Here is a 16,748-nt window from a genome sequence, read left to right as displayed (position 1 = left end):
AAAAAATTGGAATTAAAATTGGTTTGAACCGGTCTGGTTTGATTTGTCTTCGATATTAACTGTTTGGTCAATGCGATTTTTTTCTGGTTTTTTTCAACTCGGTTCAACTCGGATTTCCAATTTGAATGCCCACAACTGTGGTCAAATTGCAATCAGAACTCAATAATACGTCCAATGAATTACGTTAGCCTCCACTGAAGTTAATAAACTTAGACATTCCTCCCATAGAAACACCTCATCAGGCACAAACAAATTGAACAATTTGAAAACAGCCACCTTTAACTTAAAAAAATGGGAAAGCCCTATGAAAAATGCAGTCACATTATTTAGACCTCTCTCTGTCCTCTCTCTCGCTTCTCACGTTTACTCTCTGAAACAACTCCTCTTGTAAACGAAACTCATTCTCTCTCTCTCTCTCTCTCTCTCTCTCTCTCTCTCTCTCGTCTCCTGGTGATTAAGCCATAATTGCCATGATTAAGCCATGATCTCATTTCCTTAATAGCAAGGTTATCTGTCTGTGCTTGTAATGTTCTTGTAGTCACTCAAAAACAATTTTGAAAGTTTTGAATTGAATCTAAGAAGCATGCATATGGATATGCAGTGACTTTCTGTTGTTGTTGCTTTTTTTTTTTTAATATTTATTTTGAACAGAGGGATTTCGGGTGAGGAAAACATGGAAGGATTTCCAGAGAGAGGTAAAGCGGCGGATTTGGGCCAGCTTCAGTCCACCATGCATTCCATCGAGCTCGCTTGCACATCTATTCAGGTCTAATCTTTTTCTCTCACTCTCTTGGCTCTGTTTGGTGCTTCGAGATGGAGGACATGAAAATATATTGCATTCCCTGTTGCTTAGAGAGTTGAACGAAAGCTGTGAGAGTTAACTTCTTGAGGTTTTTGGTTTGATAATAAAAAGAAAAAGAAAAAGAAAAATCGACTTGGTGAGAAAGAAGGAAAACACTAAAAACCCACAACCGCAATTGGTGAGAATTGGCTTGTGTAGCAGGGATTCATGAATTTAGGAATTTGAAAAATACTTGAGACTGCAAACTAATTAGAAATTTTGGATTCCGAATGGCGTGTTTCATTTTTTTTTCCCCACATGAATGCCATTTCTTATTAGCAAATAAGATATGACCATGTCATTTGTCATGTCACTTGGTACCCAAAATATAAATGAATTCTATAGGCATGCAAGTTTGCGTAAGAGCACCCTCTTACATATGGGTTGCCCTTGAGCAGATGCATATGAATTCAGCTGCAGCTGAGGCAACTATTTTGTCACTGTCCCAGACTCCCCAGCCATACCAGGCGTGTAAATTCATTCTTGGTAAGTTAAAAATACTTTATTCATGTTAGACATAAATGTAGTTTTCTTTTTGTCTTCTGTAATTAGCTATGCTTTTGCTATATCCTGTCTCGAATATAGAGTTAAATAACTGTACATGAGCTGATGATCATGAAAATAGGATTGCTGTAATTGATGGTGCAAGATTAAGAGTAAGGGTTTGGGGAACTATAAATGTCCTATCGAATTATTATGCTGATAGTGATTTTATAATTTCAGAGAACTCTCAGGTGGCCAATGCAAGGTTTCAGGCTGCAGCTGCAATTCAAAATGCGGCTATTAGAGAATGGGGTTTTCTTAGCTCTGATAACAAGAGAAGCATGATTAGGTTATGTCACTCTTGAAACGTATTGCTCTTTGTTTTTTCCTCATAAGCAATATGAATAAACTATTCCGCAACTATTGTAGTTTGTTTACTTTATAAAAAGAGAAATAATAATATTTAGTTCACAACTGGAGATCTTTCTTAAAATACCTCAATTGTTCTTCAATAACCAATATACTTGTTATAGCTTGTAATTTGGTATAGTTCTTATCATTAATAATGATTAATCATTAGTTTATTTATATGTTTGTTGATGATTCCTTGAATATGTATATTTTGTTTGCAGTTTTTGTCTTTGTTTTGTTATGCAACATGCTAATTCACCTGAGGGCTACGTTCAAGCAAAGGTTTCTTCTGTGGCTGCTCAATTGTTGAAAAGGGGCTGGTAAGTGGTGCATGATTTTCTATGTAAATTAGCCTATGAACTCATGATAGGAGAGAATTCTTGGTTTGGCTATGATTTAAATGGAACTTTATAAATTAGCATTTCAATAAATTTATCTTGCCAAGTATTGTGTGTAGGCTTGAATTTTCAGCTACTGATAAGGAGACCTTTTTCTATCAGGTATGAGATTATATCTATATATATTCTATTTTTGCATCTTATCATTATGTATCTGTGTATCTCTCCAGCCACTTTTTTTGCATCTGAGGTATCCAGAGCAGCCAATTATGATTGCAGGTAAACCAGGCTGTTTATGGCATTCATGGTGTAGATGTGCAGTTCACTGGAATTAATTTCCTCGAATCTCTGGTATAACTCTTTTTCAGCTTACTTCATCTAACTAGTTATTTTAGTTTCTGACTTGTTTTTGCTTCAGCGTTTAGGATGTTACCAAATTTACGACTAAGTATTTCTTTTGTTTTAGGTTTCTGAATTTTCTCCATCTACTTCAAGTGCGATGGGACTTCCTAGAGAGTTTCATGAGCATTGCCGGAAGTCATTAGAGCTAGACCATTTGAAGGTTTCACCACTGGTGTTTGCATCATGTTTTTAAAGCATTTGATTTATTTTATACGACCAGAGTTTTCCTTTGAGATGATTAATGTGGCGGTCTTTTGATTTTGCCTCTCTGCTTGCACATTGTTGTTTTGTTTATTTCAACAATAGACATTCTACTGCTGGGCACGAGATGCTGCTTTAAGTGTCACAAATAGAATAATTGAGTCTGACTCGGCTATACCTGAGGTTAAAGTCTGCACTGCTGCATTCCGCCTCATGCTTCAAATTCTGAACTGGGAGTTCAGTACAACTGCATTTGCTGATGGAGTCAAGCAAGGAAGTGATTCACCTAAGAGGTCCGAGTGTAACTTAGTGCAGGTAATTGCTTCTTTAAAGTTCATAGCATGAAGGCTTCATATTATAGAAACATTATTGATATAACATAATGACTGAAAGCACTCATGAGAATAGATCTAAGTGTGTGGATGAGTCATCTTACCTTTGTTTTTATGTTTGTTCGTGGTTTCTGAAATAACAGACCAAATATTAGCAAATCCTTTTAATAAAGTTGTTTTTCTTATTAAAATCATACGAATAATAATCGTGTTCATATTACTACATTTTCTGGCGGAAATACACTTGCACCTTCCAAAAATATTTCAACTATGTAGTGTTCAGCCATCCTGCAATATGGTATAGTATTGAGTGTGTTTTAGTGATTGATGAGTTTTCTGGTCTCTCTATGTTACTTGTAGCCTGGTCCTGCTTGGCGTGATGTTTTGGTTACCGGTGGCCATATAGGGTGGCTCTTGAGATTATATGGAGCACTGAGACAGAAGTTTTCTTGTGAAGGTTATTGGCTTGATTGCCCCATAGCTGTCGCTGCACGAAAGTTAATTGTACAGTTCTGCTCCTTGACAGGAACCATATTTCTTTCTGGTAAAATTGTTTCCTCCTGTTCTATAATTGTAACATTTTTATTTTGTTAATGTCATTTACTTTCCTCTGTATGAGTCAGATTACGATATAATCATCTGATGGAATGTGTCAGATGCCTGTTTAGTTTGGTTGAAACTATGACCTGCCTGTGTGATAAATTTTGCTAGGAGTCTTACACTCAATGTCTATATGGGCCAGAAGTTGATGGGTTATGATCTGGTTTCCTGTGAACCTAGCATTAACCTTTGAAAGTTTTAGTATCTTAAATGGATTTTTTTGGTTTTGGGCGTTTAATTTATGGCTAATTGATGGTTAACAACACTGGTCAAACTAAAAATGGAGATTGATTTTGAATGTTTTCTCAAGTAGAAATTGACTACTTATGTGATAATAGTTATATTGTTTCTTCTGTATCTATCTTTCATTAGTCACTTTAGTAACTTGTTCAATGATCTAGATAATGTACAAATGCATGAGCACCATCTTCTCGAGCTGCTTTCTGGAATAATACAGTGGATTGATCCTCCTGATGCTGTTTCTAAAGCGATTGAATGTGGAAAGAGTGAAAGGTTATATCCTTGTCAATTATTGTTTCCTCCTAACATATAGTATTTCTTTTTGTTTTCACGATTTTCTCAAGTTCATTTTGGTTTTCTTCAGTGAGATGCTCGACGGTTGTCGTGCGTTGTTGTCCATTGCAACGGTTACAACTCCCTCTGTGTTTGACCAACTCTTGAAATCAACAAGGTCAGTGGTGGAGTTTCTGATTATTGGTTGTTTAGTTATCATTTATATTAAGGTAATTGTTATGATGGCATTTCCTGTCCCATGTTATTTAGTTTGAATGGGGTCAACCTTTGCTTTGGAATTCAGGCCCTATGGCACTCTTACCTTGTTATGCGTACTGATGTCCGAAGTCGTTAAGATCCTCATGACTAATAACTCTGAGGAAGAGACGTGGAGCTGGGAGGCACGCGATATCTTACTAGATACCTGGACTGCCCTCCTTGTGGTAAATGTTTTTATTTTTATTTTTAATGCACAATGGTATGCATTAGTTTGTGGAGATTTTATTTTTCCCCATATTTTTCAGACAATGTAAACTACTTTTCATCGATCATTTATTGATACCAATTTTAAATATTATAGTTCTAGTTTGTTCTAGTTTTGTTTAATTGTCATTCCATGTTACTATAATACACGCTTCCCTTTAATGTGCAATTCCCGTCCTTTAAATAGAGCAACTTCCCCCTCACCGCTTCTCGTGCCTTACTACCCCTATCTATAAAGCTGCTCTACTGGGCGGATTAAAAAAAGGCCTTAAAGGATAGGGGGGAGAGAAGCGTACTAGAAAGGATCAGCCTTGTAGGTGGCGAGCTCTTTTATTATTTTGAACAAAAATGTTATTTAATGGAGTTTGATCAGTGTGGTGGGGTTGTTTCTTCATAAAGAATGTAATTTTCTCACATTACGTTAAAGTTTAAGGCAGTCATTGAGTTTTTCTTCTCTTTCTCTTCTTTTTTGGAAATTCTCTCCAGCCAATTAATAGGAGTGGCGGGAATGCGTTGCTTCCAGCTGAAGGGAAAAATGCCACAGCTAGTTTATTTGCCTTGATTGTACAGGCTGAACTAAAAGGTAATTCTGACATATTATTTTGTTCTCGTTGTTTTGTTAAATAACTTGCTGCTGGATCTTGTTCTTTAATGTAACCAACGTCAATAGACTAAACTAGCAAATATTAGGAAACTTAGACACACAAGAATTATACTGGTTCGGCAGAACTTTTGCCTACGTCCAGTTGTGATTTCTCTAGGTAGAGAAATCACCGCTCCTTTGATTAATAATAGAGATTACAGAACTTTTGCAAACCCTAGAACTAATCTCAAAACTCTTGGCTGTCTCTGGCTATTTTTCCTCTCTCTCAAAATAAGCCTTGCCACACCCTATTTATAGATATAGAGTTGGCTTACATGTCCTAAGGCTGATTGAATTCCTATTCCTAAGTGGATTAGGAAATTACACTTATCCCAAACCAAATAGGCTTCTAGAAATCCAAAACTGAATTGAATAAAGAAAACTGAAATTCTTTCCTAATCCCTCTAGGACAAGAATACCTCTAATTTTCCTAAAACAATCCTAAACTAACTAGGACATATTTGACGAGCCAAAATCCTAACATGTTTTGATTCCAAAACCATTTTTCCTGCTTTTCTTTTCAATTATCAATCAGTACATGATGGTGAATCCTTTGTGATACAGCTGCTTCTGCATCAGCATTTAAAGATGATGACTCTGACTACCTTCAAGCTTCCATTGTAGGTATGGGAGACTTATATATAAGACTCTTCCTGTCATTATGTATATTGGTTGACTTGTTCAAACGAAGAACAGTAGCATGGTATTTACATAACAATAGCAATCATCATTATCATTATCATTACCTTAACTTAACTTAATCTTTTGGTTTAATATTATTCACATTTCTACTGTATGGTTAATGCAGCCTTGGATGAGAGGTTAAGCTCCTATGCTCTTATCGCTAGAGCAGCAATTGATGTCACAATTCCTTTGCTCACAAGGCTGTTTACTGAGCGTTTTGAACGGCTTAGTCAGGTGTGTTTACCATTTTATTTCAGAAGGATATCTCTATTGAAACCATATATTGGTGCTCAAGTACTTTTTGTAATGTAATGTTGCTCTTGAAACTCAATGGTGGGGGATATTCTACAATATATTAGTCATTTAACGTGTATTGACTTTCCATAAATTCTCTTCTATTAAGCTTCTTGGCTTGATTGCTGTAATATATTATTTTTTTTTATAGGAAACAGAGCATCACATGGAAAGGCATATGAATTAATGGAAATTACCAAATTTCTGATTAAAAGAAGGGAAAAATCAAAGTTACTACTTTAGTTTTCTTCATTCTAATGTCAACTCATTTTCTCTATTAATAAAGCAGGAGAAAATAATCTTTCTTATCTCAAATGAAGTGTAACAAATAGCTAAAGTCTCTTTTCTTTTTCTTCTCATCCAGTTACTTATAAGTTATTCACTTGTTTTTAGGGCAGGGGCATTATTGATCCAACTGAAACTTTGGAGGAACTTTACTCATTGTTACTCATTACTGGGCATGTAATCGCTGACGAAGGGGAGGGAGAAACACCCCTGGTAATGGGTCAATTATTTCTGCTTATTTGAGAGCTTTGATGTGCATTAACTACTGCTTGTGTTGTTCATTCCCCAGAGTTCATAAATCATATGGTTTAAGTATGAAAGTGTTTTGTGGTTCCTGACTCTGATTGTTCATATTAAATACATCCAATTTTGATTGTTGGAAGAAAGCTAAAGAATAATTAATAATAAGATAAGACCTTCTGGAAGAGGGATATTTTATTACACAAATTTTTCGTATATAGGATAATCTACTTGATTTTAGTAGTCACTTTTTTTATGTTTTTGAGTGTGCTGAACTGTCTTCTCGTTTGTTGACACTCTATAGACAAAGAGGGTGACCATAAATTTTCATCTTTAATTGAAAGTCTATTTTGAATGTCCATGACTCTGAATTCTGATTATTGTTTATGTTGTGTTGTTCAGATTCCAAATGCTATACAAATTCATTTTCCACAAAATTTGGAAGCAGAAAATCATCCTGTCGTCATTCTTTGCAGGTAAAGTTCTCACTTCCCGTCAGCCTTTCTGAAGATGAAATTAGACTTTGAACTTTGTTATTCAAGATACTGAATGAGATCAATGGAAAAATTAGACTTCATATATATATATACATCATACATAAAAGCACAAACTCATGATCTTAAATCAAACCAAGTACCTTTATTTAGACATCTTGTTTATGTGTTGGCTTTTCTCTTGCTTTAATTATTTGATGCAGCTCAATCATAAGGTTTGCTGAGAAAAGTTTAGAACCGGAAATGAGAGCATCAGTTTTCAGTCCTCGACTCATGGAGGTAACGCTAAATTCATTTATGTGGTCCCATATTACATACCTTATGTGCCATGCATTTCATTATTATGGGTGTCAAATGCATATCTGGTGTGCAACTATACCTTGCAGGAAGCATATATATATGAACCAAATGTCCTCAGCGCCAATAGGCCTTTGGGGATCTGGTGTCTAAAGAACTTGAGATTCTTTGAGAAAATGTATTTTCTTAGTTCTATCTTGTTTTGTTGTATAGGATGCTAATTTTGCTAACCAATAGTAAGCTACGATTGTGCTCCATTATATGTGTTCAGGTTCAAGATTGAGAATTGGAATAAGTTCACGTTTTGAATGTTGAACATAGTGTACATTCATGGGGGAGGGGATGAGTAGGTTATCATTTATTTAAGGATTAACAATTCATTTGGGCTCTATGAAGGAATTGTGGTTTTGTAATTTCTTGAAAAACTATTAAGCCTCCTGTATTCCATCCCTATTATCCTTTTCAAATGCTGCTTTGGGATTCCTTCTTGCTGTCTTCAAGCCATTCTACCAGTTCAGTTATTATAGCTGATGTTTTATGCAGGCTGTTATATGGTTCATTGCAAGATGGTCTTGTACATACCTAATGTCTCGTGAAGAAAATAGAGAAAGAAACTCCAGAAACATCTTGCTCAAATTTTTTGGAGAACACAATCAGGGAAAATTTGTGCTTGACATTATTGTGCGCATATCCTTGACAGCACTGGTGTCATATCCTGGAGAGAAGGATCTGCAGGTGTGTGCTACAAAACCTTTTTCATGGTGGTTGTCTTTGATGTTGTACTTTTTCTTTTCAAATATTACTTCCACTATCATGTTTCTTGATTACAACTATGGTACATAATATACTGAGAGCGTTAAGAGGGTACTCTTTTCAAACATTAGTGCTATTCTCTTGTCCAGATTAAGATAAGGCTGGTGTTGATTTTTCGGTTTTGTTTGACAGGCGCTCACATGTTTCCAGCTACTTAATGCGCTTGTGCAGCAAAAACATATTTGTGTTCACCTTGTTGCATTGGTGAGTTAGATAAGTGCATGCATTTTTGTGCTTGGAAATGCATAAAATACATTATTATCCCATTAATTATGAAGAAATTCTTTTCTATAATTGTCAATTTTGGGTACTGGTAAAAGCTCAGATGCTCCTTTTACAAGTGATTATTCCTTTATATTCTTGTGGATTATCAACTCTCCAGAACTGGAGCTATATGTAAACTAAGTTTGACATGAATTATTTGTTATCTCATTATAATTTATAGGCAAGCAATGATACTCGTGAGTCTATCTTGATTTTCTAACTTTGTTCTCAGGATTCATGGCGTGACCTGGCAAATGCTTTTGCTAATGAAAAAACTTTGTTCTTGTTAAATACAGCTCACCAGGTGAGAATTTAATATGCTTTGACTTGGAGCTATTGATCATTTTTCATTTGTGTCATCTATTTGTTCCTTCTGCTCCAGCGTTCGCTTGCTCAGACACTTGTTCATTCAGCTTCTGGCATGAGAAATTCAGAGGCATCAAACCTGTAGGTCTTCCATTTTAAGTTTCCTTCGCTGCCTACCATTTATCTTGTAGAACTTGTGATGTTGTACAGATTAATTTTGAGATATTTAGTTGTATACCCATTTTTAGTACTAGTGATATAAATAAACCCCACACCATTTAATTTCTATAAACAAACCCAAAAAATGAAAGTTGGGCCTATTGAATTTAAGTTTTATTAATAAATTACTTTGATGCTCTATTGAGTGTTTTGGGTTTTTTTTTTATGAGGTTTTGGGGTTGGGCTTGTTTTAAGAAATCAATGGTAGTTTTGTAATTTATAGGAAGTTCGAAGCCTCTTTGTTAGGTTGTAAATGGGCTTTGGGTGTGTTTCTAAAGTCCATTTCATATAGGGTTTTTTTTATAATTTGGTCCCCTCTATTGGGTATAATAGTGAATCTCCCATTAATTTTTGTGTAACATTTCAATTAAGGTATGTGAGGGATCTCATGGGTCATATGGCAACATATCTTGTGGAAATGTCAAGCAAGTCTGACTTTAAAAGCATTGCTCAACAACCAGATATTATCCTGCCGGTAAGGACAGAAATTCTGAAAGAAGTTCTATTAATTTTCTTACAAGAACAATATAACATCACAACATCTTGTAGGTCAGTTGCTTGCTGGAGAGGCTTCGGGGGGCTGCCAGTGCTTCAGAACCTCGTACACAAAAAGCAATTTATGAGTTGGGATTTTCTGTAATGAATCCTGTTCTAGTTCTTCTTGAGGTCTACAAACATGAGGTATTATTTGTATTCATTTACAATTGTGTATTTTTCTTTCACAATATGTCAACTTTCAAAGCTCCATTTTTCTCAGACCGCCCTTTCTAGAGTAATTATAATAAAATTTGTTCTTCCTATTTGTGCATGTTTTTCAAAAATTGTACAGATACCTTGCCCATTTCCTTGATTAAGTTTTTTTCTCATTCATAAATCACTCAGTAGTATTTGCAATTCACTTTGAAGCATTGGTATTCGAATCCCTCTAACTCTTAAGGATTTCTTTTCCCTTATGCTTTGACCTGTGGTGAATCTTTTTAATGGAATTTCGATAGTACATTCATTTATACTGATCTTCAATTATTGTTTAGTCTGCAGTTGTATATCTGATACTTAAGTTTGTAGTTGCTTGGGTGGATGGACAAATAAGCTATCTAGAGCCTCAGGAAACTGCTGTTGTTGTTAATTTCTGCATGAGTTTGCTTCAGCTTTACTCATCAAACAATATTGGCAAGGTATTTTCTTCTTCTGGGAATTGCACTCTGTTTTTGTGTGTAATTAGTGATTTTGGATGGTATGAATTGTTTATTGTGAAATCATGATTGTTGCAGCCGTATCCCACTAAGATTATAATAACCTGTTAGCTTCCTATCTGACATGCTTTACGTCTTCATTGCTCTTGCAGATATCAATAAGTCTGTCAACCAGCTTACTTACTGAAGCAAAGACTGAGAAATACAAGGATCTACGTGCTCTTCTCCAGCTCCTTTCAAGCCTTTGTTCCAAAGATCTGGTACGGTTTTTTATTTTGTCTTTGCACTGAGGTTGTTCATCTGTTCATTGCTATTAAGCTTTTTATGAATCTATTGATGAATACATAACTGCAGGTTGATTTTTCATCCGATTCTACAGCGACACAGGGCACAAACATATCTCAGGTAACTTTGAATCTCATTCCTGTGACAAAGTTGTAGATAATATCTGACACGTTGCTCTTGCAGGTCGTTTATTTTGGTCTTCATATAGTTACTCCTCTACTATCGTTGGACCTGCTGAAGTACCCCAAGTTTTGCTATGATGTGAGACCTTCTATCCTTCTTGAGGGAAAAACCCCTGTTTCTTTATTTTCTGAAGCTAATATATGGTATAACTCTTGTGCAGTACTTCTCATTGCTGTCACATCTATTGGAGGTCTATCCTGAAACAGTTGCACAACTAAACAGCGAAGCCTTTTCTCATGTACTAGGAACTCTTGATTTTGGTCTTCACCATCAGGTAGTTTAAGTGTTTAAACTTTAAATAATAATGGTGGATACTAATTTAGGTAACAGATATATGCAAGTATTGCTCTATATTATGCTCATGTGGTGATCACTATAAATTGGTTTATAATGCGAAGAATTGACACACCTGCAAGCTGAACAACCAAGAAGAGACGAAGTACATCATTAAAAAAAATGCATTATATGTATGTTAGTTTTGGGCTTTTGTGGATTTTATGCTTTTATATGTGCATGCGTTGGCATTGTTTCTTTATACAAGAAATTTGCTTGCTGAACCTGCATGGTTGAATGTTTTGTTAGGACATGGAAATTGTTGATATGTGTTTGAGAGCCTTGAGAGCTCTTGCTTCCTACCACTACGTGGAAACAAGTGCTGGTAAAGTAGGCTTGGGCTCACATGCTGCAGGTCTTAAGGATCCTGGTGGAAATTTTAAGGAAGGCATTTTGAGCCGGTTCCTTCGCTCAGTACTGCAGTTACTCCTTTTTGAGGATTATAGGTAAAGGCTGAGACACACATGGTGGTTCAAGGAGTTCATCCTGTTGCTTTTGTTGCCATCTTAATTTAAAGCTTTCATTTTCATGATTTCAGTCCTGACCTGGTCAGCAGTGCAGCAGATGCTCTCCTCCCTTTGATACTTTGTGAACAAAGCCTATACCAGGTAGTTCTCTCGAAGCTTTTTCTATAATGTTAACAGGACAGGGTCTTTCAATTGGATGACTGACTTTTGTGTGTTTATGTTTTCAAGTGCTTGTATGGTAATGAAGTGTCTATTACTTCCGGTTGTATCCTAGGCTATATTGGTTCGAGATTTTTTTGGGTTTCTGTCCAAATTAGCCTCCCTATAACACACGTATCACATTTTCTGAGGTTGTACTGACATATGGCAGTAGTCAAAGCTGTGTCGTTTTACCTCACCATTCTTTGAGTCAATTGGTTTCTCCAATACTGCTAGATGAGTTGCATGTGTGTAGTCCGATTATATTAAGTAGGTTCCAATCATAAATTATCACTCCTCATTTCTTAAATTATTCTTCGTTCTTTCTTCATAAATTGTTCTTGGTTTTGTGCAGAGATTAGGCAGTGAATTGATAGAGAGGCAGGCAAATGCAACCTTGAAAGCGAGGCTGACAAATGCATTGCAGTGTCTTACAAGTGCGAATCAGCTTTCATCTACTCTTGATCGGAAGAACTTTCAAGTATTCAGGAAAAATCTGAACAGCTTCCTGATTGATGTTCGAGGATTCTTGCGGACAATGTGACTCAGATCATATGTACTCTATTGTGTAAATAGGGGGAGAGGTGTGTAGGAAGGGGTGTTCTGTTCATTTTTGTACGATTGCACAACAAAAACAATTTTGGTACCTTACATGGTTGCTCTGTGAATACTCCAATGAATTGTTGTGATCCCAAGTTGAATGATTGCAATCGGTACGTTAAGAGATAACCATTTAGTAACTTTATCAGGTGCTGCTATCCATCCAGATTATTGGTGGGCTGTCCTCTTTTGTTTGTTTACCTTATGTTTTGGTTTCTTCCTTTTACTCATATGCACCTTGCATATGATTTCGTTGAATTGGATTGACTAGGATCAGACACAGAGAAGCTACTAGGATAGGACTTGAGTTATACCGTCATGGCTCTGGCATTGGCAAGTTGTTCACGGTTCTCTTTACCCTTTTTATTAAGGAAACCTCTGAACAAGTCTCATTTCAGAATTTACTTGGATTGGATGGATGGATGCAGCATGATTGCTGGTGGTTAAGAAATCTGACCCATTTGCTGTAACAACTAGGGAGATACTATATTTGTCCAAGGTTTCAGAGTCACCAAGCTGTACTAGTATTTCCTCTCGGCCTTTTTTTTCAAATATATCAATTATGATAACAAAAAGGAAATCAAATTTAAACCGGCTGAGAAATCTGAGCAACTTGGTGTCTTTTCTTGGGATGTGTGAATGCGGGGCGAGCCAGCATGGTAGTCTTGGTGGCCGAGTGTGTGGTTGAGATTTGTGGTGCGTAGTGCGTCAGATCTCTTTAATAATCACACGATCGTGGCCGAGGAAAGAACACCTCACGGCCATTGGTTTTTTAACCTTGGCGACAAGGCTTTTTCTTATTAAAAGCTTAGCGTCGCCGAGTTAGGCAACTACAATACTCAGACAAACAAACTTAACAGACTCAGAATTTTTGTTGAGATATGGATCAAATGGTGCTAAGAAAGACTTTAAATCGTAACAAAAGAAAATCTTGTTGATATATTGGAGGAGCAATTACAATGGATGGTGCTCAAGAACGGAGCCCATCGAAGATTTTCTCATGTAATCATATCACCAAGATTTTCTTATAATCTCAAGTAAGAAAGAAAGGCACCTTCTATAGTGCACCAGGTGCACCCATGCACCATTTGTCCTTTTTGATGGGTTACCGGTTATACAAGTTATCAAGTTTTCACTTTTTGAAAATGCAATTATATAAGGGTCATGCAATTATGCCCTTCCTGTTTGGTAATTGGCAAATGATTGGATAGTAATTTACAGTAGTTTTGATATGAGAGTACCATAACATTGTAAGAGGATCCTAAAACTTATAAGTTACAAGATTTGGGTAGCGATTTACAAGTTTTTGAACCAGGATTACAACATTAGGGTCATGCAATTATGCCCTTCCTGTTTGGCAATTGACATATGATTGGATAGTGATTTACAGTAGTTTGGATATGAGAGTACCATAACATTGTAAGAGGATCCTAAAACTTATAAGTTACAAGATTTGGGTAGCAATTATGCCCTTCCTGTTTGGCAATTGGCATATGATTGGATAGTGATTTACAATAGTTTGGATATGTGAGTATCATAACATTGTAAAAGGATTCTAAAACTTATAAGTTACAAGATTTGGGTAGCGATTTACAAGTTTTTGAATCAGGATTACAACATTAGGGTTCACCTAATCCATAACGTTGTAAATACCCATTTACAAGGATATTGATCCACATTACAAGGAACTAGTAACTCCGGACCATGAGGATGTAAATTGGGTCCATATTCTAGTACAATGAGGGTTTACAACACTAAGGGCCGATTTTACAATTTTAGGATACGAGGGTACCATAACCTTGTAAAGAGGATCCAAAAACATGCAAGTTACACGATTTGGGTAGTGATTTACAAGTTTTTGTACCACGATTACAACGTTAGGGTTCTCATAATTCTTAATGTTGTAAATCCTTATTTTACAAGGATATGGATCCAAATTACAAAGAATAGGCAAGTCCGGACCATGAGGATGTAAATTGGGGTCCTTATTGTAGTAAAATGAGGGTTTACAATATTAAGGGCTGATTTTACAATGGTTGGTATACGAGAGTACCATAACGTTGTAAAAAGGATCTATAAACTTGTAAGTTACACAATTTAGGTAGTGATTTACAGGTTTGTGCACCACGTTTACAACATTAGGGTTCTCATAATCCTTAATGTTGTAAATCCTTATTTTACAAGGATATGAATCCAAATTACCAAGAATAGGCAAGTCCGGACCATGAAGATGTAAATTGGGGTCCTTATTGTAGTAAAATGAGGGTTTACAATATTAAGGGCTGATTTTACAATGGTTGGGATACGAGGGTACCATAACGTTGTAAAAAGGATCCATAAACTTGTAAGTTACACAATTTAGGTAGTGATTTACAGGTTTTTGCATAACGTTTACAACATTAGGGTTCTCATAATCCTTAATGTTGTAAATCCTTATTTTACAAGGATATGGATCCAAATTACAAAGAATAGGCAAGTCCGGACCATGAGGATGTAAATTGGGGTCCTTATTGTAGTAAAATGAGGGTTTACAATATTAAGGGCCGATTTTACAAAGGTTGGGATACGAGGGTACCATAACGTTGTAAAAAGGATCCCTAAACTTGTAAGTTACACAATTTAGGTAGTGATTTACAGGTTTGTGCACCACGTTTACAACATTAGGGTTCTCATAATCCTTAATGTTGTAAATCCTTATTTTACAAGGATATGGATCCAAATTACAAAGAATAGGCAAGTCCGGACCATGAGGATGTAAATTGGGGTCCTTATTGTAGTAAAATGAGGGTTTACAATATTAAGGGCCGATTTTACAATGGTTGGGATACGAGGGTACCATAATGTTGTAAAAAGGATCCATAAACTTGTAAGTTACACAATTTAGGTAGTGATTTACAGGTTTTTGCACCACGTTTACAACATTAGAGTTCTCATAATCCTTAACGTTGTAAATCCTTATTTTACCAGGATATGAATCCAAATTACCAAGAATAGGCAAGTCCGGACCATGAAGATGTAAATTGGGGTCCTTATTGTAGTAAAATGAGGGTTTACAAGATTAATGGCTGATTTTACAATGGTTGGGATACAAGGGTACCTTAACGTTGTAAAAAGGATCCATAAACTTGTAAGTTACACAATTTAGGTAGTGATTTACAAGTTTTTGTACCATGTTTACAACATTAGGGTTCTCATAAAGTGGGTGGTAATAGTGGACATTAGGGATGTAAATTGGGTCCTTATTCTAGAAAACAATGGTTAAGGATGGATTTTACAATCTTATGGAACATAAATGTCCAAAATAGAGTAATACGAGACCTTAATATTGTAAACATTTGTGTTTACAAGTATAAAGACCTAATTTCAAACAGATGGTTTGTCAATTGCATTATATTTGTTCAATTTCCTACACTCTGTTTGTCAATTGCATTATGCTTGTTCAATTTCCAACTCACTATTTGTCAATTGAGTTATTTCCTTTTCCTGAAAATAGACAACATGTCTTCCATGACATAATTAATATGAAAATAAATGGATACACATCAATTGTATTTAGTAGAAATATAAACATACATTTAAATTATGAAGGATTAGTCCTTACTGAGAGATTCTACATTTCATAATTGTGCACATATAATGGCAATTGCGCGACAAGAATGCAAAGAGACTATTCTGTTTGTCAGTTGTAAGACTATAATGCAATTAGACGTAACTGTTTGTCAATTGCATTCACAAATCACATATGTTCTCAAAATGTAAGAGGCTACCAATAACATGGCAATATGGATACAATCATTGCAAAATAGGACTAACCAATTGGTAATTGGATTCAAAATGACATATTGAAGTACCTCTTACATTTCCATTACCAAAATGCAAGGCTACAAATATCATGCCATTTGCATTACAATTAATAAATTCTATCTAATGTTTTTCGAATGAGTCACAAACTTTTCAACATCAACAATATGCCCAACATTAAAGAAGAGAAAAATATTGACATTGATCATATTGTGTTTCTTGTCTGTGAAATAACTCAAATTACAATGGTTTTCTTTTCAGCAAATCAAGCGATTCACATGTAGGGGAAGAGAGGGAGAGATGAAAGAGAGAGTGCCGTTTGTGGGATTGCCTCAGCAGCAGTTCACGATCCAACAACCAGATAGCATATGCAGCCACAGACCCAACAACACCAAGCCCCCAAAATGCTTGCAGAGTGCGCTTAATTTCAGTCACATAGATGTGAATCAGAAACAAAGACAACCCAACCCACCAGCTCCAATTGCATAGACAAAATCAAGATTGTGCTTCACAATTCTAGTCAAGAAAAAGCTATCAGGCAAGAA

At 35.8% G+C, this 16,748-nt stretch overlaps 1 protein-coding gene across 4 annotated transcripts; it reads left to right on the top strand.

Moving 5' to 3' along the window:
* The first annotated feature begins 303 nt into the window (after positions 1-303).
* On the top strand, positions 304-12,542 carry LOC110756381 (exportin-4 protein). 4 transcript variants are annotated; one of them, XM_021957801.2, is made up of 33 exons: positions 304-506; positions 652-766; positions 1,240-1,327; positions 1,565-1,673; positions 1,957-2,055; positions 2,193-2,235; positions 2,353-2,424; positions 2,540-2,635; positions 2,782-2,991; positions 3,369-3,552; positions 4,010-4,121; positions 4,213-4,299; positions 4,426-4,564; positions 5,091-5,187; positions 5,812-5,871; positions 6,056-6,165; positions 6,619-6,723; positions 7,153-7,226; positions 7,448-7,523; positions 8,085-8,276; positions 8,487-8,558; positions 8,851-8,922; positions 9,001-9,065; positions 9,516-9,618; positions 9,693-9,824; positions 10,175-10,318; positions 10,489-10,596; positions 10,691-10,741; positions 10,805-10,882; positions 10,965-11,078; positions 11,387-11,583; positions 11,676-11,745; positions 12,158-12,542. In XM_021957801.2, exons 2-33 carry the CDS (start codon positions 674-676, stop codon positions 12,344-12,346), a joined length of 3,441 nt encoding a protein of 1,146 aa, XP_021813493.1. In that variant the 5' UTR covers positions 304-506; positions 652-673; the 3' UTR covers positions 12,347-12,542. The 4 variants fall into 4 exon arrangements, with proteins under 4 accessions (XP_021813493.1, XP_021813494.1, XP_088100335.1 ...); XM_021957802.2 differs by having other exon boundaries at positions 304-523; XM_088244209.1 differs by lacking the exons at positions 304-506; positions 1,240-1,327; positions 1,565-1,673.
* The last annotated feature ends 4,206 nt before the right edge of the window (positions 12,543-16,748 follow it).

The sequence above is a fragment of the Prunus avium genome, chromosome 7, assembly GCF_965620075.1.
Source record: "Prunus avium chromosome 7, drPruAviu1.hap1.1, whole genome shotgun sequence".
NCBI lineage: Eukaryota > Viridiplantae > Streptophyta > Magnoliopsida > Rosales > Rosaceae > Prunus > Prunus avium.
The sequence above is the reverse complement of the archived record's forward strand: the minus strand, read 5'-3'. Positions and strand labels throughout refer to the sequence as shown.

Coding starts and splice junctions, on each gene's coding strand:
- LOC110756381 (XM_021957801.2), top strand. CDS start 674: ATGGAAGGATTTCCAGAGAGAGGTAAAGCGGCGGATTTGGGCCAGCTT. Junction 2,056..2,192: donor CAATTGTTGAAAAGGGGCTG/GTAAGTGGTGCA, acceptor TATTGTGTGTAG/GCTTGAATTTTCAGCTACTG. Junction 2,992..3,368: donor CCGAGTGTAACTTAGTGCAG/GTAATTGCTTCT, acceptor TGTTACTTGTAG/CCTGGTCCTGCTTGGCGTGA.